Raw genomic sequence first — 26,832 nt, 5'->3', positions numbered from 1 at the left:
AGTTCATTTTGTTTTTTTCAATAAGGCCTTTTGTCATTTTTTGTTTATTTTTATCATCTGTCATAAAAATTTGTTGCATGTGTAAGCAATTTAATGGTTCACTGAAAGGTTGTTATGCAATTGAATTGTATAAAATCCTGTCCAAGCCCAGAAAATACTGTAAAGGGAAAACAGCAAAATGGTGAAAAGCTGACAATTTAAATATGTTTCTGTTTGTATTTATATCTTTTATATATAATTTTGTATAGCTGCTCTCTTTGTTACGCTGTGAGTGTAAGAGGGAGGAGAAGATTAGGTACCTCATGTTGAGAGATCAAGAATAGATAGCTGCTTATTCCCAGCACAGTTAAGACTCTGGAGTCATAATTTAGCCAATAGGGAATGCGTAGTACCATATCTGTTTTACATAAGTCTGAAATTATTATTTCAACGGTATACCATTGCTAGCCCCATTTCATGGTTAGTTTTTTGAACAGAAGCCACTCAGTGTAATGCTGAGCTACTATTAAAATCATTAAACCTGGTCTTAGCAGTGTAGGTGAAGAAAGATAAATGCAGTAACCCAACTGCACTAATGTCAGAACTAAAGGGCTTTCTATCAATACTCATTATAATCCTGTAAATGAATACAGTGGATGGGAAACATCAAATGGTAACGCTGTTGCTGATACAGCTTATTAGCTACTGTGACAGTATATACAGCTATCCAGCGTGTGAGGAGCAGGGTGCAATTAATGCAAAGGGCAGATTCTGCCAGTACTACTCACTCGCGTAACTAAGTCATACGTATTTCTGTTGACCGTTGGTCAAAGCATTACTCTGTGAATGAAAGCTGGATGATTTTACTCTCAACTGATTATATGTAAGTACTACTCCAAGAGAAGTGAAAGACCTAACTGCATTTATTTCATTGGCACTGATTTCCACAGGAATAAGAGCTCATCTTAAGGTATTTAACAGAATAAAGTGTAACTGTGCTATACACTTGTTTCTGCAATCACAAGATATATCTTCATAACTCGGTTTTTTCCAACCATAGCATCCTCTGAGAAAATAGAAACTCCTCCTTGCAAAGAACCTTTGTATTGGACTAGATGATCTTCTGTGATCCCTACCAACCTGAATCACCCTACGTTCATATAATCTGTTTATGTAACCCTTACAAATACAATCCATGTCCACATCCATCAATTATTTACCTATATTTTTACAGATGTCCCAAATGTATGTGTTTGACCTTCAGGCAGAAACACTGAAGCACAACAGAAAATTCCACTTGACCAAAGTTGAAAAGCTTAGAAGCTTATAAATTATCCGCTCTTCTGGACTACTAGAGTAACTTTTGTAAAACAAGAAATAGTAAGTCAGGTCCATTTTGGCTCAGTACAAAAAATACAGCCAGCAGAAGTGAAACAATTTTTGATAACCAACAGCTGGTATTGTTTAACTTCTTGGGATGAATTTTTGCATTTGCAACTTAACTCGCTAGTTTTAGCTCCAAATAAATTTTTGAGGGAAGCTTTACAGATATTACCTAATATCACACACACTATATATTTCTCTTCTCATGTGTTAAAATAAGATCCTTGTAACTTTTAACATTCATCACCACTGAACGTGTCACTTGAAACATGGATGACCATTTTTTCACCAGCCTACATGAAAAAGAGTGAAAAGAGTGATGTCAAAAAGCAGTAATACTGAACTGTAATTCCCTGTGAGATTTTCTCCTGTCTCTTCTCACAATCATATGAGCCTTACTTCACAATCTCTCATGCCTTTTCATTTGAAATCATGATGATCTTTTAAGAGAATTATCAATGAGAAAGCAAACTGCACACTGTGTAAAAGTAGGTATTTTATTTGCAGTCAATTCTGAAAACGTGGACTTCTGTCCTCACTATACAGGATAAATCATTAAACAACTGAATATAAGCATACTGTACTTTGCACAGGCTATGGCCTCGAAACTGCATTTTCATTGCTTTGAGAACTGAAATTGGCTAATGTTTCTATGTATATACATAGATCCAAATCAGCACATCAATGGCTGATTTCTTGTCTAATAATGCTTTCATGCACTGATGTTGTGGGCCTCTCTTCATCAACTTCCTTCAAAAATTACTGTAAGAATTTGAGACTGGCTTTACATTAATCATCTAATAAGAGTAAGCCATACCAACATGATATATAGCTTCATAAATGTACATGTATCTCTAGCACTGGGAGTACCAGTGATTTATTAACGCGTACCAGAAAAGACCACTCCAATATTCAGCACCAAGGTCAGCTCAGGTCCACACACAACCTATGGAACAGGACCTTGATTCATTAAAAAGTCAAAGTTCTCATCAAAAATACAGAGCAATCCGTATTTTTCCAACACTTCTTGGAAATAAGCAATCAGAATAGAGAAGATTTTACAAAAAAAAAAAAATTGCTAAACCTTAAGTTTTATTCATTAACTATATTATTTATAGAACACTCTATGTGGAATATAATGCAAATGGTTAGATGTGACATAGAATTTGTAGTATTATTGGCTCTTAGTAATTCACAGTACAGCTACCTCTATGTGTGGTGGAAAAAAGGCCAGATGAATTGTGCACTGCACTTGCATCTATTTTTCTTTGAATTGCCAATGTACAAAATATGGGCTAAATCATGCCTTTAGGCACAGTCTTAAACAAAGATCATAAATTGCACAATCTCAGAAGACATGATATTGTAGCACAACTCCCTCTTTGATTCATGATAGGCCAGCCACAAATTAACTTTTTCAGAAGCAGTCTACAGCATGTCTGCAATGTCTCAGGTGCGCTCACTAACCAGGGCATTGCATTGTTACAACAAAAGGCTATTTCTCCTTCCATTTCTTCTTGTCTACTCCTCAGCTTTATCTTCCAGAGAAGAAAGATGTCATAGGTAACAGATTGCATGTATGCCCCCTCATATGAGACATACTGAGACAGACAGACATATATTTTCACTCCCTTAAACAAATATATGTAGTCTTTCACAAACCTAGAGATTCTTTTTGTGTAGGTTTAGCTGACTTATTTCCTTTGAGTGTGGACTTGAAACATGGAGATTCATTGGGTAGATTGAGATTGATCTATTTCTAACCTTAAATTGATCCAAATGCATGTGAAATGCAGAAGGCCTCTCTGTATTTTATACATGTAAAAAGGCAAATGAGGTCTTATTGGATTTATTATGTATCAAGCCAAAGAGTGCTTTAGTTTTTATAGAACAAATTGTTACAGGTTCTGAGCAAGACTTTGGCAATCCAGCAGTGACAGCAAAGCTACACTGACAGTATAAAACTTCTAAAACTTCAAAGTGGTTGTGTAGATTATTGTGTTGTGGTAGTAGACAGTTCTGGTACATAGTCCAAAAAGCAAAACTCCAGTAAGTTTAGAAAATATTCCCAATGCAGTCACCTTGAATATGTAGTATAACTAGAGAGAACATGGCAATAATACATATGGGAAATCCCAAAACAAAGAGAAAAGTCTATTGTGGTACCTTTACTTAAATAACCAGACTGATGCACTACTGCACACAAAGATATTTCAGCCTACATGTTGTCCTTTATGTGAATCTAAGGGCTTTTTTACAAAATCTAATTCCAGTTATCTAACTGTGTGTGCTTGGAGTAGCTTAATTAAACCACACTAAATTTGCATGAATACCCTCTCCTAGAATTAAAGTAATCTTAATTCAATTTAGGCTCATTTGCTTTGGAAAAGAATAAAGCTAAATTAAATTGAGCTCACTTTAATTCTTGACATGAGTGTCCACATAGATTTTAATAGTTATTTAATCCATTGTATTTTCATAAGTTAAAGTGCATGGATTTTCATAGTCTGTGTTTATGTAAACAAGCTCTAAACACACTCTTACATTATTTCAAGACTGTTCTATTTTCTATTACACTCCATATGGGCTAATTTAACAGTCGCTAGGAGGAGCCAAGTATTAGAGGATTGTTCTCAACTGAGGCTGTATTTTCTATCACTGCATATGAAAGACAATTTTTAATATATTTTCTGAATTACAGTTAATGTAGCCCTTTAGGCCTTAAAGTCTACTGATGATGAACAAAAGCTAGATATGATTCTTCAGGAAAAAAAAAAAGTAGATTTATTTAAATTCGAAGACAAAAAATGAGATGCTTAAAGATGTTCCTTTGCAAAATAGCTTATAGCATAAGAATTGGATTTGCTAGATAACAGATGCGCTAAAACCACAATTTGAAACAATTTTTGGACTGTGTCCCAGCACAAATCAATCTTATGGGTTCTGAAGATGCTAAGACAGATCTTGAAATGGTAATTAATTTGATGTCATCATTTTCATCAAAGAAGAAACTCTGATTTATACCTGTGAAGGTTCTAACTCAACAATTATAAACAATGTTTTCTTAAGTTTCACTGCTCCCAAACTTGTTAGGTCCCCTCATTAGTTTCAATTTTTAAAATGTTCTCCTGATCATAGGGTGAGAAACTCTATCTTTGGCTGCAACTCTCTTCAAATCACAGCTTGTTAGGCATGGTTCGTGTTAACTGTGATTTCAGTTGGCAGGGCACTAGATTAGCTGTTGACATCAAGCCAACATTTAATTTTGTTTTCTTGAGTCATCTGTTGCCAGTTCCCATGACAACTGATCTTCTTGCCTTCAGATTTACTAGACAAAACCATTAAAATGTCCAGGAGTACGTATAGGGATTCTTTGAAGTAGATGGAAGTTCAACTGTTTTCTTCAATGGAAACTAAAAGATCTTTTCAGCTTTTACTTTAGCAACACGTGACTTCTGTTCATGAAAACACAGATGTTCTTGTATTAAAAAAAAAGTTGACTTAATGGTAGTTTTTAACAAGAAATCTGTTTTAGCATCTTTTTACTACATCTACAGAATGAAAGTCTTTGTCTAAAATCACATGATGGAGAGAACAGGCAAATTTTTTTTTTCTATACTCACTTGCACAGCAGTAGTGAAAGATGAAATTTAAGATATGGATTCTTTTGATCTTCACTAGAGTCCCTGTACATTTCAATTTCTCATGCATGACTTAGGTAAAGGAAGTATCTCAGGAAGACATTATTAGTGCACTAAGTCAACCCAGAGGTTTTAACAGATCAGAGGAAAAGACCGATCAGACTGGTATGGGAGCTTCTTGAAGCAAAAATACGTTTGGCTAAAAATAGTAGTCAGTGTATATAAAATAAGTACAACCCATATACCCACAGGTTATGAAAGCATAAGAAAAAAATTAAATAGCGTATTGGATCACAAGCAGTCCTTCTAGTAGAATGCTAATATGCAGTGGTTATTTCTAAGACCACTTCCTGTTGAGTTTCACAGGACTCAGTGTAGAATTGGTTTCCAAAGTCTAAATTCCGCATTCCTCTTATACACTGTGTTCAAAACCTTGCAAAGCACTAAGCACCCCAAATCTCTTTGACATAAATGGAAGCACAAATATAATAGAAGAAGTTGCACAACTGGTTCAAGTACTGTTAGAGACTTCAGAAAATAAATTAAAAAAAAATTAAAAAAAAAAACCAACAGGCTGTCTTTTTTACCTCTTCAGTAGGTAAACATTTGCCTCCAGTATATAAGAAGAAAGTAAGCAGCTAGACAACTTTGTCATTTGATGTGGGTATTCCCCACTGCCCAGGAGATTGTACTAACAAGCACTGTTTGCAGGAGGGTGTCCTATTATCCCAGACCTCCACAGAAAGTGCAGCAGGCATTGCAATGATTGCAAAGCCAGGTGTGGACACAATACTCATAACTGCGTTCGAAGAACTAATGGCCCACTGCAAAGGCAATAGACTAGAGAATTTTATGCACCCCCTTCAGCTTATGTTTCATTATATGTACATATTTGGATGACTTTTCCAGGTTGGTTCTTCTGTCATCTCAATTAAAACAGAGAATAAGGCAATTACTCTGACAAGAAGCTACCATGCTTCTCTTCTCCTCCTCTCCCCAGTTTAAGCAGTTAATACATTTTAAAGATAATGGGGGTGTATGTGGGAGAAAGTGAAAGATAAGAAAAGAGAACACAGCCGTTCCTCAGCTTGAGTTAGCTATCCTGATCGCACTGCAGACAGCCATTTTCCACCATGGGCTGAAAATCCAGCCCATTGGAAATTGCAGGTAGCCAAGTATGTTTGGTACCAGTCCTACTGCATGTAACTAAGTGGCTTCCCCCTACAAAAACTTTCCCCCGTTTGAGTATAAAGCCACCTTTTGCACTAGACTGTTGTGACTGGTAAAAACTGGTGTAAAGTAATGACAAAATGAAGTGCTGTGGCCAGGATGTGTGATTGCCATCTTTCAGTACCACGGTGGAGGTTAAACCACCGCATACATGAACTGGCAGGTTTTGCTGTAATGGTTCAGGCAATGAATACAGGCTCTGTGTGATTGTTTTAGAATGCAGTTGGCTCATGAATGTCATTGATGCAGACACTGGCCTACATTCAAAATGCTATGTTTCATGTTTCGCTTTTATCTTTAAATATATTTGAGTAGGTTTTTCTCCCTTCTAAAACAGCTCACATAATAGGTAGAACTAAAAATGATCTAATAGCTTCAATGCCTTATGGCTACTGCCGTGCATGAAATTCAAACTGTGACTATAAAAAGAAGTAAGGAGAGCTTTCTCTCTAATTCTCATTTTTAGCTATTCCTGTATTTTTTGGGAATAATAGAACTTTCTTATGTTTCAAGTCAGCTTCAGTTAAATAAAATGCAATATGAAAGTTATTACAGGTCATTTGGGGAACTAGAGGCAAAAGTCTGGGTTTTTTACTGGTTGAGAAAGCAATAAGTTTAGGAAGATTAGAAGTTACTAATTAAGGTTATTGAGTGATGCAAATTTGTTTCTACAGCCCTTACAGTTTTAGTTAGATTCAACGATATCCATTATAGCTGAGCAAATAATTCCTGATGAGTAATATATTTGCACCTTCTTGCGTTCTATCTGCCTATTCCCTTTGATTGTATTACGGTTTTCCTGACACTATCATCAACTTGCACTTGCCTGATTATTTCTGCAGTGTTCAAAATGCGTATTGTATGAGTTCAGCAGCCAAACGCAAGTGGCATTGCTCAGTTCTAGTCCAATACCTTACGTCAGTTCACCCTATGACTGAGTGCAACTCTTAATTAAGTTTATTTGCATGTGTGCAAAACATATGCTTGGTTATTCAAACCTTGCTTTGTACAGATGTTGCCTAATTTTGTTAAGTGGGAGAGACTACTATAACTTTTAGGAGAAATTAGCCAAATTAGAATAGATTGAACCATTTGAGTGTGTTCCCAGACTAAACATGACCATTTGGTACCTTGCTTGTGGGAATTTAAATACTTCATCTATTTACAAATGCTCTGAAATAAGAATTTGTGCTTTTAATAAACATGGATTGTTACTCGGTTTTACTACATGCTTCATTCTGGCACAGGCTGACTCAGGGTGTTCTGAGAAATACGTACGTGAGACACAGCTGGAGGGTGTATATTGACACAATGCTGGAGACTGATTTTTAGGTTGAACCATAACCAGTATGAGCTGGGACAAGACCACTCAGGACGCACACTGGAGCGTGCGTTAGTTGTGTCATTGGAGCCTTGGGTCGTGCTGTAAAGAGGTGACTACGTTGTATCCTCTAAACCTTTTGTAAGGATTCAGGCATATTTAATCAGAGGCTGCTATGTTTATTATGAATAAAAGGAACAGGAGGCTACTAAGAATTTCTTCAGAGCAGCTTAATTGATAGTGCATTGGATAATGACTAATTAATAAAATGAAAGCAGAATATAATGGATTTGTACTTTGTTTGTACACAAAAGGCATCATTAGAACTCTTTAACCATCATCAGTGCTCTCTCTTCTGCAGTGAGCATTCTGCTTCCTGAAAAAGGTCTAGCTGCATTATAAAACTGCCAAACCATACAGTGAGATAGCTAAAATTTTCCGGACTGTCCTCCTATGTAAGCTCATTCTCTCAGTTTAGGAGATTTTTTCCATTTCATGGTCAAATGGGTTATCCAGATACATGAAGGCTAATCTCAGCAAAATTTTCCAAAAGTGAAGATATACAGAGAAAAACCTGTTTGGATTGGATCCCCTTCCCTTACCAAACAGTCACATCAGCTATGGTCTCTTGGAGGACTCTACCTGGCTTACCCTGGAAAGGAACTGTCTTAAGTGCAGAGAAACACAGAGTAAGTGAAAGTGGATAAGCCTAATGACAGCTCCTGTGTTTCTGGTTCATTTGGACAACGTGGGTGCCACTCAAAGTTGGCCCTTTGTAAATGGGAATAAGAAGACATTCTGCTTCTGAGGAGATGATCACACCCTAAAGGTACGCAGTTCCAGAATAAGCACTCCATAGGGTAATAATTTAGTAGCATGAATTATTCAGTCTTTAAAAAAAAAAAAAAAAAAAAAAAGCATTGACGTAATGAATCAAAACCAAAGGAAGAAAAGAAGCAGTCTAGCAAATTCTGGCCTCTGTGCTGTCAGCTCCTTAGTAAGTAGGTTCTTCCACAGGTAGATTCTCAAGAAAGGCCCCAAAGACCCATAAAGGGATTTTTCAAAGCTCAGTTATAAAACCATGTTTCTGAAATATGTATATTTCTAGTAAATAAGACAGTCCTTTATCTACAGAAGAACTAGATAAACACAAAACAATGTCTTTGATAAAAAAAAAAAAAAAAGTATTACTCATCCAATCTGGTTAAGCATTCAGTCAATTACAATCATTGCTTGAAATATGTATCAGTGGTAATTGTGTGCTTAAATGCTTTGAACGTTTAGTAGACTATATCGTGCAAAATGAAACAGGCATGGCAACAACATATAAAAGAAAGTTCTTTTACATACAATGAAGAAAATTTGTAAAATCAGATGCTGAAATATACAAATCATTTGTATGCACAAAAGTCCCATGAGTGCATATGCAAAGCACTTAATTATGCCTGTTAGTTATTGTAATTGCCATTAACATGTGCAATTACTTGCTCTGCATCACAATTCTAGGTAAATGGTTAAATCAGCTAAAAAATTTTGAATAGCTGAAAAATTCTGTTTCAGTCCCCAAGCCATTTCATTAAATCTCTTATTGTATAGTAAACAAAGTGCATATCATGAAACAACAAATTGCAAACTATATTTTTTCCTGCAGTATTCCCAGAACTGATCTGTTTACAGAACAAGAATTCCACATGCAATACCAGTGAAATTGTCCTTCCAGTCCTTCCCATCAGGCCTTAGTCACATCACCAGGATGGGTTACTTGGGCCCCTTCAAACCTTGGGTGTTCTCTTAGAGCTGTTATATACTTTTTTTTTTAATGCTGTCTAAGGTCCAAGTGTTTGAGCGCTTTCAGCATAAAACCATTAGCAATAACTTAGTTACTTTATAGACATAATTGCCTGGCTTTTCTCTTTTTTGGGGGCCAAACTTTGGTTGGGGTTGGGTTCTCTGGAATCCTTTTCAGGAAGGGAGGGTAAGAACATTCTGGAAATATAATGAGTATTATAACTGTAAATGTATTTTTTGGTGGAAAAAATTGGAATATGAGGATGACTTTGTAATATTTCTTAAGGACTATCAGACTAGATTTGCCCACGTACTTCTACAAGGTTGTTCCACAGCTAAATTCTCTTGAATGTAAAAGCTTTGTTCTCATCTCTTACGACAGCCAAATGGCTTCATCCTCGGCTCTACATTCCAAATTGTTTTAGAGCAACAGCTCTTAGAGTAGTACTTCATTGGCTGAAATTCAGTCCTAAATATAGCTGAAGTTTGAGCAACCTCTTATACATGGACATTAGGGCCAAAGTTGGTGCTCCAGGTTGGCCTCGCCTAAGCCCACTCAGAGCTAGTTTGAAGATGTGACTGCAGGCTTGATGGATTTATAGTGAAATGAGCCATGAAGAAAGGAAATGTAGGAAATCCAGACTACCCTTTGGGTTGTGCTTTTCACCTAATATGTTGAGAGGAAAACACACCAAAATACAAAAGTAAACAGGTAACAATTCCCGTTCCCTCCTTACCTCTCCTTTTCCCACCTCTTCCCACCCATAAAGGCTGCAATTTTTATTTTTTCAGCAGCAATGGTAAAACCTGAAAAATTATTAAAACCTGATGGCTACCCTCCCTTACTCTAGAGCTTCAGCATAGATGCAGTGCAGAAAAATCCAGCTGCATACTTTTAAAATTCAGATTCCAGCAACAACATCAACAAGAAAACCCCAAACCCAAACCCCTTCCTCTCCAGTCAGGACCTGGACTACATGTAGACTGTAATTACCAGAGCAATTACTGAGGAGAGACCATACAGAATGCAATTATGCCATTAGGAGAGGGTAATCAGAATAGCTTGTTTATTAGAGAAAACCATACACTTGTCCTATGCTGTTATTTTCACTTATATAAAATAGCCTTCTTATGAGATACTGCAATTAAACAGTGATTATGCACAGCAAATACGTTTTCAATGGATATGGTTTAAATGATAGCACAAGACCTGAGAGAGAATCACAGTTCAATGTCCGTGCATTTAAATAGTGCGAATAGTTTTGTAGTGACACGCTGGTTTAGCTGTGCAACTGTGAGTTTCCATTTTCCTCAAACAAACTGATGGACGGTGGTATCAAACACAGACATGTGCCCTTTAAAAATGTATGATTAGAACTGTTAAATTTCAGACAAAACTCTAGAAAGAAGAATGCAATTACTATTCAAACATCACTGTTATTGGAATTTGATGTTGAAGCCAATTTGAATTCACTGATTTGCAAATAAATGGATAAGACTAAACAAATACGCTGTGATACTTGTGATCCCAGAGCTGCCAACAATTCATGAAAATGATACTACGTAGATCTTTGGGAAACAATTGCTGTAAATAACCCATCTGTCACAAGAAATAATCCTAAATAACAAGGTTGTCACCTTAAGTAGGCTTAGATGGCAGTAGAATAGATGAACCCTTCTTCACATCTCAGAAGGTAGAATGTGTTACGGGCAGAACAACAATGAAATAAAGCAACTACTTAAAACCACTCCAGACATACTATTTCAGAGCAGTTGCTTTGAAGTCATAGATTCTGAAAGCTTTCCAAATGACAAGATGAGAGCAGGAGCACTGGGTCAGTCAGGCTTGTTGCAATGGTAAAAAGCCTACAAAGGAATCTCAGTGCTATTTCTGGAGGATACAAAACATCCGAGTTATCAATGACTTTGTTTTGTGCACAGATGTATGTTACATGGGAAATGAGAGAACAAAAAAAAAATAAATCAATTTTGAGATGGTATCATTACAAATTTCACAATAATAGTAATATTAAAGTTTGGAACATGGCTTGTATGTTTAATGAAGTGGTATGACTTCAGGATTTTAGTGGCCCCTCTGAAGATGGGATTACTGGTTTGTGGTATCAAGAGACCGAAAGATCTGACTTGGAAGCTGTAAGCCAGGAAATGCAGTACTACCATTAGCAACACATACAGGGCAAATTTTGCAGATTTCAGCACATAATATTACTCGCAGGGGAATCTTCTAGTACTAGTTTTCAGCCTCTTATACACAACTTTCTCTAGCCGTAAGATCTAAGCGTTCTTGAACTTTGGCCTTCTAGCACTTGTCCTTGGTCTAGGCTTGTCAAAGTCAGATAGGAGCTGGGAGACTCATAGCTCTCTGACTTTGGAAGGGGGGTGAGCCCATGGAGCAGTTACCCAACATTTTCATGACTCAGTACCAACACCTGTAGAGCTCATACAGGCTGCTTGGAAAAGTCATTGAGAGTTGTATAATAGAAGAGCAGGATTTGTGTGGTAAAACAGCTTCTAAAAAGTTGCCAACCACAGCAATGTGGAGAACGAAAGCAGCTACTTACTATAGCTATATAGACCTTGCCTAGTAGCTGCTCTTTCAACAACTTACATATGCAATTACACATCTATTCACCATCATTGCAGGTGCAAGCTGAGCAACAGTATGCGTATAAATGTGTGTGGGTGTGCAAAGGCTTCATTAAGGTGGTTTGTTAGCACAGTGAGTGAAGCTTTGTGTCCAATGAATGTGTAAATTAAGTGCTTAGCTTACTTCAGTGAAAAACAGTTCGCTTTGCCTCCTTAGCCCATCCCTCTCAACAGACATTGGAAAAGAAAGTAGTCAGATACTTTCGTTCCCTGCCGTCAAATTAGCAGCTTCCATCTAAAACCTAATCCTGCTTTCTTGTGCTGTCCTCAGGTTTCTAACAATGAAGAGAAGTGAATCTTGAGGAATTAGTTGTGTTGAATGATATCTTAATCATATGCATGATACGCTCTTATGTAGCGTTAGAATAAGAGGTGTCACATCTTGTGTTGTCATTTCTGGGACAGAAACTGGGACTGCTAGCTAGCTTTAAATAATTTCTGGCATTAACGAGATTCTGACCGGAGGCTCTCTTTCATGTTCAGGATATGCACTGCATTATTTCCTATTATATCACAATACGTTGCAAAGGAACAGATAAGTTACCAAGACTAATCCTTTAAGTCTTTCTTTCTTCACAATGTCAGACAAAATAAGACTATGCCATATTTCTGTAATCTCTCTTGTATTATGAGAATATCATAATCTACAACAACAACAAAATCCCTGCACTGCATGCATTCCCGTTGGCTCTGATATGCTTAGACTTGTCTCTTTCTATCAGAAAATATATTGCTAAGTCTGTACTTAGAAATATAACAGACACTATCGGGCTAAAAAACAGATCATTAATATAAAGCAGAAAAGTTTTCTGGTGTTTAAAAATCAGTATTTCTGAAAAAGGCATTATGTAATACCTGAAGTTCTCCTCTTTCTTCAAGAAACTACTTAAAATGAAAGTCAATTTTTGAAGATCTAGAGTACCTACTTCTGCTTTTTTTTCTACTTGAATATGTATATTTAGATTAATCTGTTCAAGAGTAGTTTTTGTTCTCAGACAAGTTTGCATCAGCTACCAAGGTCTAAAAATGATTTCTACAACGCTGTGGTGGCACTTTGCAGGGGAATTTCTTGAGGGAAGGTAGGAGGGGAATTTCAATTAAAAACTAATTAATTAAACCCACCAGAAGTAGCCTTACATTTCTTTTCTTGGGATAAGAAATATATATCTAAGAAATATATATACATATACCTATGTGTAAAGACGTATTCTCCTTCTGAGACCTGTCCCTTTGGATTGAGTGAAAACATCATCCCACACATACCAATTCAAGAACGTAGGGTGTATTTCTCTGCTGATATTTTGATGATGTCTAAGCTGCTAGAGCATATTCAGTAACTTAACTCTGTTAAAATCACTTCATTAGAGCAGCCAAACAAACCATGATCTCAAAATGCATAAGCTATTGGCAGTGTGTTTTCTGTTTGCGTTGGGGGATGGGGGTGGTGTTGGGGTTTTTTTTAATAAGTTAGTCCAAAATATGTCTAAAATGCTCAACAAGCAAAAAGAGGAATAGATAAATAGTAAATTCCAGGATGAGAAGTGGAATGAATTTTCTGCAGGTGCAGGACACGAGAGCTGATTATATAAAACATCATTTCCCAAGCAAGATAGATGAGCAATGCCCCAGGTCATAGTGCAGGTTTCTTCGAAGCGCTTAGTAGAACGAGAGACCTTTGATGTGTTGGACTAAAGCCTAAACGCATCCTAGAAGTAGAGTTATGAGAGCAAGAAAAATATAAATGGAACAGCAAGTTACTGAAAACAGCTTTTCTGTTTTTGTTCCCAGGTTCTTCTTTCAGAAACAAGAATTATTTAATTACTTTTCATCTCACGTTGCCCACAGTAACTTTGGAGCTTACTGGCAGCTGTCAACAAAGGATATAATTCATGAAAAAAAAAAAGACACTAGTGACCCTATTAAGCATTACCTGTAGGAAGAGCCTCAGTGTGAGGTCAGTTTTGCTTATGCACCAAAGCATCCACACAGGAGAGACACTGAGTGCCCTAAAGGAATATTTTTCAGTCAGACTGACAATTCATTAGACAATAGAGGATACAGTCTTAAGTCATAAATGAGATTTTTGAAAGTTTCAGATCAAATTGATGACTGAAAATGCTGAAACTATAGGAAAGCAGGTTTTGTTGGCTTCTCTGTTGTTACAGTAGTAACACCCATGCTATTGCCTGAAGAATAATTCAGGAAAAAGGCATCTGGAGCAGGGGGCTCCTGCATTTGCTAAGGCAGAAGAAAAGTGCTGGGTAACAGAACAAACTCAGGCTAGACAGCAGAAAAGTGAAAAAGACTGTAGATAAAATAGACTCAAAAGTTAAATTTAAAAGTTGCAGTCAGCTCTACTGGTTCGCTAGAGAACAAGAGAATGTAGGAAAGCACCAACTCAGTGAGACAGGAGGAATGCCAGTTTTCCAGATCAGCCTGTGTTGTCTTCAAAGATAATTTGAAATAAAGAAGAGAGATACAGGATATGTTTCTATTACTATTTTCTATTTCTATTATTCTTTGTACCTTTACTTTTTAAAATTATCTCTTTTACTTGGCTTCCTTTCAGCTTATTCTTCTGGTTGAATTACAGCAGAAAATGTACACCATAACACTAAGAAGTCTATTTGCTATCTATCTTGACAGCTGTTGGTCGCATACCCTATGTTTGCCTTAAGAAAATACGCATCTGATCATGTCATCTGTTAAGAAAGCCACTACTGCAAGGATTGAAGTAAACTAGCCTCGGGCAATGGCTGATAGTTGCTCCTATTACAGATCTGGCGGAGTCATGGTTTTAGTGAGGATGTAAATTGTTGTATCATGCCATTCAATTCTGTATTAGTATCAGCAGTTTACAGTAAAATAGTATGTTCTTCAGGATCTCTGTTTTGCTTCTAAATGTAGAGGATTCCCAGATGACAGTAAGTTCGCTTACGTTACTCACTTGCAGGACAGTGTATTATAGGTTGCTAGGTTCTCTAGAGTTAAGAATCTCATATAGGAAACCTGAAGTAAGATATGTAGTTTATTTCAGTTCTGATTTTTCCATTAATTTTCCTGAGTTACTCAAGAAACTAGGCATTTAAAACTCACGGCGAACAAATGGAGAATTTGTATGAGTGAAAGACTAGGCTCCATTTTCTGTTTTCTGGAGCTTTTTCTGCATAGTTAATATTCTGATATGAGTACTTACTCTCTGCTTCTAGGCCTTATAACACAGAGCAAATTCAAATGAGAAACTGTTTGTGGAAGGAAACATTTTAGCTGAAGTTAAGCTGAACTGCTCTATCTGAAAATAGGATGCTCTTCTCCTTCAAATCTCTGCAATCCCAGTCTGCATAGCTGCTATAATTCTAAAAAAATAAATAATTAAAAAACCCCACTAACATTTTTTTCCTTCTATCATAAATGCAGAGCTTACAAAATCATAGAGGTCCCATCTGCAAAGCATAAACCTCAGATAAACCCAATGAAGTCAGGGTTCCATACACTATCAAGTATTGTGAGCAACCCAAAAGGGGCTGAGGATTTAGGCAACTGGAGAGAAGGCAAGCGTACAGAACCAAGTTTGCCAAACAATCTCAACTGTCATTTCCAAAGCCTGACAGTGAAAGTCTGTGCAACTTTTCTCCCCTTTTCTGCAGCATTTCCTGAAATCCCCCCTTGCTCTGAGCCATCATTAGAGGCCTGGCACACTGTGGAGTGAGTGTGTTTTTTCACTTGTACTGTCCTGTTCTCTCTGCTGCCGAAACAATTCGGGATGGTCAAGATTTAAGGTTCTCAACCCACCTGCGTCACACTGCCATGCTCTTTCAAAATGCAGGGAACAAGTAATTGCAATGCTTACAGCAGCCCTGAGGAGAAGGACTTGGGAGTGCTGGTGGACGAGAAGCTCAACATGAGCCGGCAATGCGCCCTTGCGGCCCAGAAGGCCAATCGCATCCTGGGCTGCATCAAGAGGAGCGTGGCCAGCAGGTCGAGGGAGGTGATTCTCCCCCTCTACTCTGCCCTGGTGAGACCCCACCTGGAGTACTGTGTCCAGTTCTGGAGCCCCCAACACAAGAAGGACATGGACCAGTTGGAAAGGGTCCAGAGGAGGGCCACGAAGATGATCAGAGGGCTGGAGCACCTCTCTTATGAGGACAGGCTGAGAGAGTTGGGGCTGTTCAGCCTGGAGAAGAGGAGGCTCCGGGGAGACCTGATAGCGGTCTTCCAGTACCTCAAGGGGGCCTACAAGAAAGATGGGGAAAGGCTGTTTAGTAGGGCCTGTTGTGATAGGACGAGGGGTAATGGTTTTAAAATAGAGGGGGGTAGATTTAGATTGGATATTAGGAAAACATTTTTTACCATGAGGATTGTAGAACACTGTCCCAGGTTGCCCAGAGAGGTGGTGGATGCCTCATCCCTGGCAGTGTTCAAGGCCAGGCTGGATGAGGCTCTGAGCAACCTGATCTAGTTGGGGATGTCCCTGCTCCTTGCAGGGGGGTTGGACTAGAAGACCTTTGAAGGTCCCTTCCAACCATTCTATGATTAAGCTATTGACCTGCATCAAGTGATGTGCTCTAAGGCATGTATAAATTGTGTATACATTAGACCGCAAATCACGTTGAATTTCAAAGAAAAGCATGGGATTTAATGGACACAAAGATTCCGTTGCACTAGATATAAACTCTAACTACATTTAGAAGCATAATGAAGGTATCATATCTAGCTTTACTTACTCTTTGGTATATATAGATCTGGCCTGCTTGGAGAAGCCAAAGTAATTAATTTTATGTATTAAATTTAAAAAACACAAAGCCACAAATTTGGTTTAAAAATGCCATTAAAATAAATGGTGTAGCCCATTCATTACACATTACAAACTGGGTAGTCTTGAAACAGAGTTCCAAAATTAAAGATAGTGAAAAATAAATAGTTGTGTTTGCAGATAAACGTGACTCCAAGCATTCTATAACTCATTACTTTTTCACACTGTGGTGCGAACATTTAAAAGCCTGTAACATTAAAGAGAGAAAGGTAAGACAGGGTTTCAGTACTCCATTGAGTAGCTGATTGACTGAACCATTTCCATTCTGTTCACGTGCCCATTCTGCCTAACGTAGAAGAGGGATGCTTGTTTATCTTGTTTACTGATACCTTTTTTCATTTTTTTTTCTTTTCTTTCTTTAAATTCTATCCTTACTAGAACTGGTGTACATATATCTGCCCAAAGCTGGGTGGAAAACTGTGGACAAATACATCTTTTCTGATTTAACTGTTCTCTGTCAAGTTCCAAACTACCTCTACTTCATATCCAAAAAAGGTTATTGGAAGGTAAATTAATTGCAAAGAGGAAGGAGAAGTACTAAAAGGTAACTAGAAATCCCTGTCCATCTCTCTTTGAAAAGCCCATGGTTTGCCTTTTTTTTTTTCCTATTAGGTGAAACAATATTCAGCACAAAGACTGAATCTCTGAAGACTTTTAACAAATAAAAATTCTTGTCCTATATCTCCAAGTGAGAGACCAGCCTTGCCTGTGATTTTAAATGAACTGTCTCAGTGTAACATTATGCAAAGAGGAGCGTTTCAGAATTCTTTTCCTTAATTCATCAAATTTCCAAGATGTACTGGCCTAAACTGTTTTCTCTGTTATCAGTAATATGAAACACTGGAAGCCATAGAACAAGAAACTGCAGCTACATTTTTAAAAATACATCAATAAAAAACCAAAGTTCTCTAATGTTACAATAAGAACAGATTTCCTTTTCCATACAAAATGTATTTTCTTCTCTCTTCCAGTTTTTTCCATGAGTTGACAAGTAGTCTCTGAAACATCTAGACTAGCAGCATTTATCACAACAGTAGTACTGCAAAATTCAGACTCAACTTCCAGTGGTGCCCCTGGCTTCCTGCAGAAACTCTCAGAAGGCATTTAATTACAGCCCAATTCCTCATATGTAAAATATAAGAAACGCTTGGGTTTTTTTCAGTTTTCTGTCTTTTTCAAATAAGATTGCAAACTACTTAAAGTGGGAACAGTTTCTCTTTATATGCTGCACAGCAACTGGCACAATCATGCATTATTTCCAATATAGCCCATAGGTATTTCTCAGACAAGACATCTGTGTTTGAAGAATCTGAGCCTGAATCTTTTTTGTAATCTGTGATAGTTCTTTTATGATGCATGAAAACATCTGAAGAGTTAACTAGGGAAACAGAAATGCCCTTTGTAGAGAGTATATAAGAGACCTGCAATACTTGTGTGATGTATGAGATACTGCAACTCTGAAAAAAACCCTTTTTCACTTCTACAGCTTGCTTTGATGGTTGTATACTTAAGATGCAAAAATTTCTTCAATAAGATGCAAATGCATTATTTAGATATCAATACAAAAATAAAAAAAAAAATCAATCCTGCATTGTTTGCACAGTGTGCAATGTCATCCCTGCTGCTTTTAATGCCAGAGTTTAGTTGGTGCAACCATACGTGTGAAGAAAGAACTTGTGTGCATGTTACTAGATTCCTTCTGGTGCATGAGAAAGGATTCCAGGAACTAGGGGAAATACAGTAGTTAAGACATTCTAGAACTAATAAATTAATTCTGATTCAACGAGAGATAATAGAAACTGTTGGATCAGGTAACTAGTGAAAAAGCTTTTCACTGACATGTGACAAACTACCTGCTTTAACTCTGATACTCAAGTTTAGACCCAATCCTTTACGTGTCCCAAGGGGTTTGCTAGTAGCACTGAGAATAAGAGAACCAACAAGACCTGGAATATCAGAATAGCCGTGTGTTGGGTCTCCGTAATGTGGGAGCAGAGTGCACATTTGCCCTGTGTCGGTCCCTTGGGCTTCTGCATTTCAAAGTGAGATTCTGTCCAGTCTTTCTGCTCAGAAAACAATGATTGTAAAACTAGGAGCAAAACAGGACCCTCAGTTATTACTGAAGGATGCAGAAGTAACTATAGGTGCAAAAAAAGTTCGTAAAACACCACCAGGTATTTCTGATATGGTGACCTCACTCTCATAAATCCAGTCCAGGTTATGATGGTGTATAATCATTATTTCTACTTCTTGGATAAAGAGGTTTAAATAGTTTAAGTCTCTTTTCAGCAACATTCTAACTACCTGCCAACTTGGGATTTAGGAGAAAAGAGAATGGTAAAACACTCTTCCCCTCTACCCCCAAAGGTCTCTGTTTCATTTACGGAACTCTAATATTCGGCTAAATACAAATCTCCAAACACTGGGAACAGTTAAACCTTGGAAAAGCCTAAAACCAGCCCTCAACATGTACAGCATACTTATTAACTGATCTCATTTAACTGCTGCACAAGTAGCATTAAAACATAACTTCACTAAGCTCTCTTTTGAATCCTCAAAAATAAAATAAGTAGAGTTCCAGTAAGTAAAATACCCAGGCAACCAGCATAAAGCCCTTTGTGTTCAGCGTGCATCTTGTTGAGTAATATGCAACGTAATGATAGCACACCATTGCCACACATCTAAGTACGTGCAGTACTCAAATTACACATTTGGAGCAATAGAATCTACAGCTAGTAAGTCCCACCTATGCAGCTTGCTCAAGTGCACTGTGCCCATTCTGCTCTCCAGAAACTGAGAGATCACTCTCCCTCCTGGAAAATGGTGGAGAAGAAATGCCATGCGTATGAGTCACGCACAGGGAGGAGGGCTGCTGGGGTAGAAGACTCTCAACTGTGGGACAGAGGGGAAAAAAAGAAAGTTCTGTGCTTCTACTGAGGCTTCTCTGCATCACAGGGACTTGGGATCCAGTTAGATCAGACCAGCAAGGGATTGAGGATTTGATGAGAAAGAAGAAGACCTTCCCAAAAAGCACAATGGACCATTCATTAAATTATAACTCGCAATGCAGTACTGGGTGATACGGTGATGATTTTTTTCTGGTGTTATGGCTTAAAAAAACCTTTCTAACTCTACATTCCCACAAATAACAAGTATTTTGAGAAGCCTTACAGAACAGAAATTTAGATTTCAATGTAAAAGGATAATGGGATATTAAGTAAACTAGTATCATGTATGGGATATTAAGTAAACTAGTCCCTCCTGAGTATTCCTGAGTGTACTCCCCATTATGTGTGGAACAGTCGGTTTCTGCTGGGAACCCTTTGGTTGCATTTGAACAGAAACATTCTGACCTTGAGTGAGAGAACTTTAAATATCACAAAGCTTCATATATATGGTTTATGGCACCAAGGTATACTTACACAAATTAAAATGGATTATCCCAAAATTGGTGGGGGGGTGGGGAGGGAGTGTGACATTTTCACACATTGTCATGGTTGTCTGTATCTGCTCAAGTAATAACAGAGTTTTGACATGGTGTGCTCTTCTTCAGTCTGTTGAGCCCTATCTTTTATGACTACAAATCAAATGAGATTGTCAATCTTCTCTATGCCCTGTGACTGCTGGAAGGATATAATGAGAGCAATATTTTGGCTTCCTGCAACTGTCTTTCAAATAGATGTTGATACTGAAATCTGTTCTGAATTTCATACCCCTGCTCTCTTTAGACTCTCCTTTCTTGATTCTTACTGGGAAAGATGAAGGAGAGGAAAGAGAAAGGGGAAAGGAAAAAACTATGATCTCTATAACTAATGAAATCCTTCTTTACTTTATGTTTTCTTAAGTGATTGCTGTCTTTTGCCATCTAAATCATCTTTCGTCACCTTTTAATTTTTTAAATTAGAACTTAACTAGTATTTTGTAACTTTTACATTTTCTTAACTGCCTCAAAAAACTCCCCTTGATGTTATGGCAGCATGTGATATTTTCTAGAGTAGTTTTTCAGCTCAGAGCTAACCCTAGATCTACAATCAATTAAATTGTACCTTTATAGAAAAAATCTGATGCAACTGGTTATTCTGGCCTTCTCCCAAACTCAGTGAAAATAATGGGACTTTAAACAGATATCTTAATGGCAGCAGGGAAGGATGCTACTGGTTTTAGAAGTCTTTCCTATGAGGATTTCAGAATTCTCATTGTGGTGTTAATTGCGATTCTTCTGTGAATCTAGCATTAAGTCATGGCACAATAAGAAAAATGAAATTCACTTTTTTAACTATAGACTGTCTCTAGACTGTGCTGCTGTTAAGCAAGACATAAATATTTTGATGTGTGTTTCTCAAATTCAGGACATATTCCTTTCTAAGGCTTGGTGTGACAGTGTGCTTAAATAAAGACTGAGAGATGAAGTCCAGTGTTAACTGTACTGTAGTAGTTCTCATAAAATATTGCTCAGTGGCCATAAAATATTTCACTTAAATCACAGGCTGGAATGCATTATTTTGTCTTAAAGAGGAAAATAACTGATTCAATTAAACAAAGAAACATCAGTTCCTTCTTATCTTTCTTATACTATTTCCAGTACTCTCTACACTGCCAATAAGAACTATATGCACCATTAAATGCTGGAGGAAATGATCTATTTGTCAGTAGAGCCTGCAAAGATAACGGAAGTTCATATTTTCTTCTCAGAGGATGACTGTGATGTCTTAATAGATCACTGTGAGGAGCTGCTGTTTAATTAAAGTTGCAGGTGAAGGATCTAAATCAGTGGATTTGTATCTCTTTTAGAATAAATAGCTATTAACTGCCTCTAGTCTAGGTTACTGAACACCTTGTTTATCTTGTTTACTACAGGAACATTTAATGAGATCATGGGTTAATTTTTTAAGGTTTTTTTTTACATGTGATAAAATTCACTGTAGTCTGTAAAGATCACATCTGTTCTAGTAAATCAACGTTATAAAATAGTTTTTCATTCCTACAGTGAATATTTTGTGAAGAAAAGCACACTAGATAAGAAGCCTTATCATGAAGCCCTGATTGTTCAAGGCTTGGAGTAAATGCAGCTTCTATTAGCATCAGTCAGAATTGTGAGTGTCCAAAACTTCTCAAAAATCAACATCTAAGGCTATTTGAACCAGCCAGTTACTTAGTTATTCTGTGCTCTTGATGGAAGAAGAGAGAGTGCTCTTTAAAAACAAACAAACAAACAACAAAACCACATTCAAACAAACACAAACCCAAAACCCAAACTTCAGCTTTGTTCTTACATGGGAAGCTCCCTTTGGGATTTGACCTCAAGCAATAGTTCATAAAAAAAAAATGCAAATGAAAGCAACAGGAAGGTGAACCAGCACTTGCCATCTGCAGTCTGTTCATCTTGAGTTCCTTGAATCTGATGTTCACATTACTCAGTATCAGCTAAAAAGATGTTACATGGTCCAGTGATAGAAGATTCTGAACTTGTGCAAGACAGCCACCAAGTCTTGTAACCATGCTGTGTACAGTCAGTACTACTGTTAAGCTGGTGTTTCAAGAGAGAAAGGAAAATGAAGCATTGCATTTTTTTTTACCGAATAATTTTCTCAGGTAAATACATGAAAAGCTATATATGGTCGCCTCTACATGCTCAGCTACGTCACTGAAATTTCCTGTATGGGCTGAAAAAAAAAATACCGTAATTGTATAGGTCAAGAAGAGGAATATAAATTATGACTTTAAACAAATCCACATGAACACCAGAAAAACCTTTAGAATACAGGCTGTTACCACATTTTGTACCTCAATATACTTTCCTACAGTAGACATGGCCAAATGAATTGGTGCAGAATAATCCTTGACCACATCACACATTCAAGAAAATGTTGCAAAACAAGAGGGCATCTCCAGTAGGAATATAGTATCCTTCCAATGCCATATAAAAGTAGGAATGTTTTTGTAGTGATCCTTCAATTATATCCGTATTTTTAATTGGCTTATCTGTCTGTATAATTTAAATGCGTTACTTAAATATTAATGATAATTCATTTAATTTTTAAATTAACAGAGAATCTTACATGTTCAAACTTACTTCTCTACGTAGTTTGTCTGCGAGCAGGGTTGGGATGTAAACACAAACTTTGTATGTATTGTTTAGTGCTCCTAAGTCTTTCTTTTGACTTGGAGCCTATGGATGGTTAAGATAAATTACAATTATGTCATCTAGCTTACATTATTCTTACAATAGTATAGATTGTATTTCAGTTTTTTGAGTAGCCAATAGCATGCAGTTGCTCATAGTAAGTGATTACTTACGACACTGTAGGGTAAACTATTATTTAAATTAAGTCATTTATGTTCATTTTATTACCATTTTGAAGCATACAGATGTTCAATACTATTTGATAAACAAATTTTAAACCTGAAAAGCTTACCAAATGTGCTAACTCTACTACTAACTATTCCTATCTGGACAAAACACGTATGTATTTATCGCCTTTTGTTTCTCTCCACATATTGTACGAATAACACAATAGCATAGAAGACATCTTTTCTTGCATATCAGCATAGCTTCTGCCATGCAATGGGACACTGTCTTATCTGATGAAGTCTGTATTAGAGTAAAAAAAAAATGCTGCTTAGTATTGATAGTTCCTTCTCCTTACAAAAAGCATAGTAATGTTTATATCTTTGTCTGTTTGTCAGACATGTTGTCTACTTTCTTTGTTGTATATTTCACAAAGGCCAAAATAATTCAGTAGCAAAAAAATAATATAGAGGAATTAAAAGGGAGATTGCATATGCCCTCCTTTCATTAGTCACTTCTGCTTCCAGAAATCAAATGGCAGAAACATACATTCCTCTTTCAGTCAAGATTGCCCCTCTGGGAGTGAGTCAAGCAGTTCATGTTAGAAGAGTCCTTTGTTCCCTCACTTAGGGTATCGGAACAGTTGGGCATCAGAGATACATCATCTACTGCTTGCCTTAATTTAATTTGTATTTCACTCCAGAGCAAGGTGCTCAGAATTGCTTGATAAGACAAATAAATAGAAGAACTGAAAATAGTCATAAATATTAATATCCTCATTGGCTCTGAAGGAAGTGGTATAGCAGGTGTATGGAAAAAGCCTGGAATATTTTATTTACTCAGTAATCTGAAAAAGGTCAGAACTAAAGTTCAATCCAAAATTGCATCCAGCGGCTGTCTCTTCCAGGCTGATAGCGCCTAACCCAAACCCATCTAAGTTTAGAATTCAGTGTAATGGGCAGTGATGATCAACACCCCATTCATTGTCTTATGCTGTTCTGATTGCTGCTTTTCTCATAAAGAAACCTCCTCGTTCTTGCATGACTGTCTGTTCAGATAAACTGAGAGTAAACTGGCTCTCAGCCTTTGCTTCCAGCTTGTTGTGCCTTTCCGTGCAATCACATCACATCAAAGTGATGTAGCTATTTGTTTCTTTTTTTTTTCTAAAGGGGTCATCATTGCTTAAATTGTGACAACCTGAAATTACTGAAATTACACCACCAACAAACGTTTAGAATTATTCCTCAAAGTGAAGTTAAGCTGAAAACGCCATTAGCCATTGTTAAAGAAGAAAAATCTCTGATCACAACATTCTATTTATATACCAGCGATTGGGCCGTGTCCCCCAGCACCACCCGCTGTGCCTACACTTCGTAAGAAGATTACGCTTCTCCCCATGAAGTGAAAATTACCTTCTGGCGGGGAGAAAGCGTTTAATTGTGCCTCTGCTTCCCCTGGTCTCCATGGTGACCCCATGCAAACAGCCTGCTTTATCGGACTGGGCTCCCGCCGCCCCAGCTCCCCGTTTCCCCCAGGGCCGGGGGCGGCCCCGGGACCCCTCAAGGCTGCGATGGCAAAGCCGCGGGACGAGCACCGCATCATTTTAGCACTTACTGCAGAAAATCCGTTCCCAATGCCGGCCCGATACAGGCGCGCTGCAAATTGGCGGATGATCCCGGCGCGCCCCTGCCTTGCCCCCCCATAGCCCCGGGGAGAGCGGGGCTGTTACCTGGGTGCTCCCCGGCCCCGGAGCCCGCGGGGTCGGTGAGGATGCTGGGGTCACTCTGCGACCTGCCTCGGGGGAGAAAGCAGCCGGTCCCTTCTTCCGATGCAGCCATGAGGTGGAGGGCGGGAAGATTCAGAGGCGGGGGGAGGAGGAGGCGCTCATGGAGCCGGAGGCGGCCGGGGGACAATGGGGACGGGGGCGCGGCGGCGGCGGGGCCTCAGCCGGGCAGCACCAGCCGCGGCAGCATCTTCCCCGGCGCCGTGGGCAGGCTGCGGCGGGGCGCTCCGCCGGCACCGGGCGCTCAGGGGGCCGCTCCGAGCGCCCCAGGGGGGTGGGCCATGGCTGCCAGGCGGGGTGAGGTGGGGTGGGGAAGAGCCGGGGCGCGGGCCGCCCGCCCGGCCCCTCCCGGGTCGCTCCCCCCCGAGCGTCGCTCCCGGAGTCGCCTCAAGCCGCCGCGATGCTGAGCGCATCCGTTGGAAAACATTGGGATTCTCCCATGGTGCCCCGCGAGCGGCTGCGTGACGTCACGGCGGGGGGGGCGCTCGGGCGCTGCACCTGCACTGCACAAAGGCGGGGGCCGCCGCAGGTGCGCGTGGCCGGGGGGCTCCGCCCTGCCCCGCCCAGGAGCACGTGACGGGGGCGTGGAGAGCGCCCGTCCCGTCCCGTCCCGTCCCGGGGCTGGAGGAGGGGAGGGTGTTCGGAGGGCGTCGTCAGAAGGTGCCGCTTCCTCGGCGGCCGGACGCAGCCCGGCGGGAGGTTCCGCGGGGCCGGGGGTGAGCTCGCGGCAAAGGAGGTGTTGGGGGTGACGGAGGTGACCCCGGGGACACGGGGTGTTTAAGTCGTTTGGTTTGGGAACTTGTTTTAAGGGGATAACTTTTTACGGAATTTTTCCTTCAGCGAAAGGTGACTCCCCCATCTTGTGCTGCAGGCAGTGTCGTCTTGGTGGTTTGACCTGTGAGAACCAGGGATGCTTTACTCGCTCTCCGGGAAAAGCCCCAGAGAGTGCTCTGGTTAGCTTCCCCCCTCGTTTATCACAGCAGGGCACGGCTGAGGAGTGCGTGTTAAACATTGCTTTGGTCATTGTATGGAACGGCGTTAAGGAACGTGCGTAGCTACAAGTGGATTTCTTAGGCAGCCTTGGGAGGGGTGGTGATACGTGAAGCTGACTGAGTTCCGATCATAAGACAGGAATAAACTTGCCAAATTTTAGGGATGAAACTTAGTGTCAGAAAATTTTCCATAACACGGTCATTCATCCATATACGTTTTGGTTGTTGCAGAAATATATGGAAAACATTTTGTGTATCTTATATAAAGCAAATGTGGTTTAGCCATTTCTGAAAGCAGGAGCAAACAAAGCAGGTCTGTGAGGTTGTGTCTTTACATTTTGACAGGGTTTTAACCCAAAACTTGTCACATCTGTCACACTGGGAAGTGTATTTGCCTTTTTTCTTGAAGCGGGAGTTTCAAAGTTAACCACCTGCACACATCTCATTTGGGAGTCACCTTTAGGCTATGTATTCCCTGAAGTTTGGTCAGCTTAGGGACCTTTTGGAAAAAATAAATCCGTGGGCCTGCATTTAGTGTAGGAGTTGATAAGAAAATTCTTCAAAGGCTCCATCTGAGCAAGGCTGTTCTGGTCTTGTCTGCCCACGGCTGGGGTAAGCTGCTGCGTCGATCAGGGAGCTTGAATATTGTCACAAGAACAGAAATTGAACAAAGGGTTTAAAGCAAAATATTAAAGAGTTTCTCATTCAATGAGTACTGTCCCTTCTTGCTGTGTATAAGGTAGATCCTAAGGAAAAAGCAGCATGTGCATAATCTAAGCTGTATCATAACGCAAGGGAGTAAATTAAGGTAGTAAGGGCGTTCTGTAAATTGGGTTTTTTTGAGAGCTTAACATTGCGATCTTGACACATTTTCAGTGTCAGTTTTTGTAATTTCTTCTAAGCCTTCCCAGTCAAACAGCTCATCATAATTCCAAAAAGACAGCTA

General features: G+C 39.0%; 1 protein-coding gene across 3 annotated transcripts in view; it reads right to left on the bottom strand.

Annotated features, from left to right (window-relative positions):
* PHACTR3 (phosphatase and actin regulator 3) overlaps positions 1-25,255 on the bottom strand; it is a 107,384-nt gene extending 82,129 nt beyond the window's left edge. The window contains exons 1-2 of one of the 3 annotated variants that reach the window (XM_086760549.1): positions 24,841-24,925; positions 2,254-2,308 (exon numbers count right to left, since the gene is read on the bottom strand). Coding sequence is in view for 2 of the 3 variants with exons in the window: in XM_086760546.1 (XP_086616672.1) it covers positions 24,841-24,949 (109 nt within the window). In the remaining variant the exon portion in view is untranslated. Of the gene's footprint in view, positions 1-2,253; positions 2,309-24,840 lie in introns of all 3 variants that reach the window. The other 2 variants (XM_086760546.1, XM_086760547.1) reach the window with 2 other exon arrangements.
* Positions 25,256-26,832: the final 1,577 nt, after the last annotated feature.

The sequence above is a fragment of the Chlamydotis macqueenii genome, chromosome 16 (genome assembly GCF_036417535.1).
Source record: "Chlamydotis macqueenii isolate bChlMac1 chromosome 16, bChlMac1.mat, whole genome shotgun sequence".
Lineage (NCBI taxonomy): Eukaryota > Metazoa > Chordata > Aves > Otidiformes > Otididae > Chlamydotis > Chlamydotis macqueenii.
This window is presented reverse-complemented; position numbering and strand designations above follow the sequence as displayed.